The sequence below is a fragment of the Tigriopus californicus genome, chromosome 8 (genome assembly GCF_007210705.1).
Source record: "Tigriopus californicus strain San Diego chromosome 8, Tcal_SD_v2.1, whole genome shotgun sequence".
Taxonomy (NCBI): Eukaryota; Metazoa; Arthropoda; class Copepoda; order Harpacticoida; family Harpacticidae; genus Tigriopus; species Tigriopus californicus.
In genome coordinates this window covers 7801884-7803503 of record NC_081447.1, presented here as the reverse complement: position 1 = coordinate 7803503, position 1620 = coordinate 7801884, and the positions used below count along the sequence as shown (strand labels likewise).

The 1620-nt window shown below is 41.2% G+C and overlaps 1 protein-coding gene across 3 annotated transcripts in view; it reads left to right on the top strand.

The window, feature by feature from the left end:
* The window catches only part of LOC131885267 (5'-AMP-activated protein kinase subunit beta-1-like), a 16401-nt gene extending 14927 nt beyond the window's left edge, over window positions 1-1474 (top strand). For all 3 annotated transcript variants that reach the window (XM_059233276.1, XM_059233275.1, XM_059233274.1), the window contains 2 exons: window positions 31-318; window positions 1127-1474. In XM_059233276.1, the coding sequence (XP_059089259.1) occupies window positions 31-318; window positions 1127-1465 (627 nt within the window). In that variant the 3' untranslated portion in view covers window positions 1466-1474. The remainder of the gene's footprint in view (window positions 1-30; window positions 319-1126) is intronic.
* Window positions 1475-1620: the final 146 nt, after the last annotated feature.

Below are 1620 nucleotides of genomic sequence, written 5' to 3'. Positions count from 1 at the left end.
AACCACTACACTTTTCTTGATACATTTCAGACTTCGACTCATAAACGCCTTGTTCCCACCGTGTTCAAATGGATGGTACCCTCTTTCATGTTCGAGCCCAAATCCGTGTGGATCAGTGGTTCATTCAATAATTGGGAAAAGGTCCTAATGCATGGTTCCAAAACCCATTGGGTGATCATCATAGACTTACCACAAGGAGAACATCAGTACAAGTTCAAGGTGGACGATAAATGGTTCCATAATCAAAAAGAGCCCACAATGCCAGACGGAATGGGGGGTCTCAACAATGTGATCGTTGTCAGAAAATCCGACTTTGAGGTAAATACGTTGAATTTTACAAAAAGTGTTCGACAGGACCTTCAATCCAAAATGTTCTGGTAAACATTCCAAAAGAGTTTTCGCGCAACATCTCCTTGAGGATTATGTCGACAATATCTGGTAATTTTAAATGGCAAATGAGGCGAGAGAAGCAGCACTTTTCCCCCACCAAAAGTGTGAAACTTTTTGTCCAACCCCGTTAATTCCTTTCTAATCTCCAAGCAATATGATCTATTTCAGAGTTGCAACAGTTTTTAAGAAACAAGAAACCTGTCAAAAGGCCTTCACATGTCAATATCAAAGACAGTCACTTAGTTAGGTTATTCCCAATGTATGTAATCCTTAACATATGTGGCGCTATATTTTGGTCCTATTGGGAATATTACAATAGTTAGGGTCCGAGTGTAAGGTGTTCAAATATGGTTAACAAGAAAAAAAAGCAAGTATAAAGAAAGAGCGCCTCGGAAGGCCAGGGTCAACTAGAGGTCTGAATTGCAGGATTGATTGGATGATGGAGTTGTTGTTGGTGAATTAAACAATACATTTTACAAGTTTGCCCAAGAAAAAAAATTACGGCTTTCAAGCAACCCAAAGTATCCGTGTTTTAGACTCCATTGATTTTCGGGCATCTTTTTCTTTAAGTTTGAAATATATACATTGCTAATTTTCGTCGCCTAAATTCATATTCACGGGGCTGTTCGTTAAGGTTTTATTTTTGAGGGAGTTTCCGAAATCGGTTGATAGTCCAACCACCTTCACTCCCATCCCCGGATCAGATTTCACACCCGTTAAGATGTTCTTTTTTCAGGTATTCGAAGCCCTGGACATGGATTGTCGAGATGTGAATGCCAAGAAGCAGTCAACCGAATCCGAGGAATTTGGACAAGTCGTTCCCAATTTCTCACACGAGGTCATGATGAGTGGGCGGCGCTCCAACCCTCCCATTCTTCCACCTCAATTGCTCCAAGTGATGTTGAATAAGGACACACCCCTGTCCTGTGAACCCACCTTGCTTCCCTTGCCCAATCATGTGATGCTCAACCATATGTACGCGTTGTCCATTCGAGACAAAGTCATGGTCATGAGTACCACCCAACGATTCCGGAAGAAATACGTCACCACGGTTCTGTACAGACCCGTGAATTGATCATTATATCGGCAGAGATAGGAAGAAAGAATGCTCATTATCATATACATGAACTGCACCTCAAGCCGACAGTGCGTTTTGGCTGCCCATACTTATTTGTACGCACTCACGTTGAAACAGTAAACAGTATATATAACTTTGATATTAAATAAATT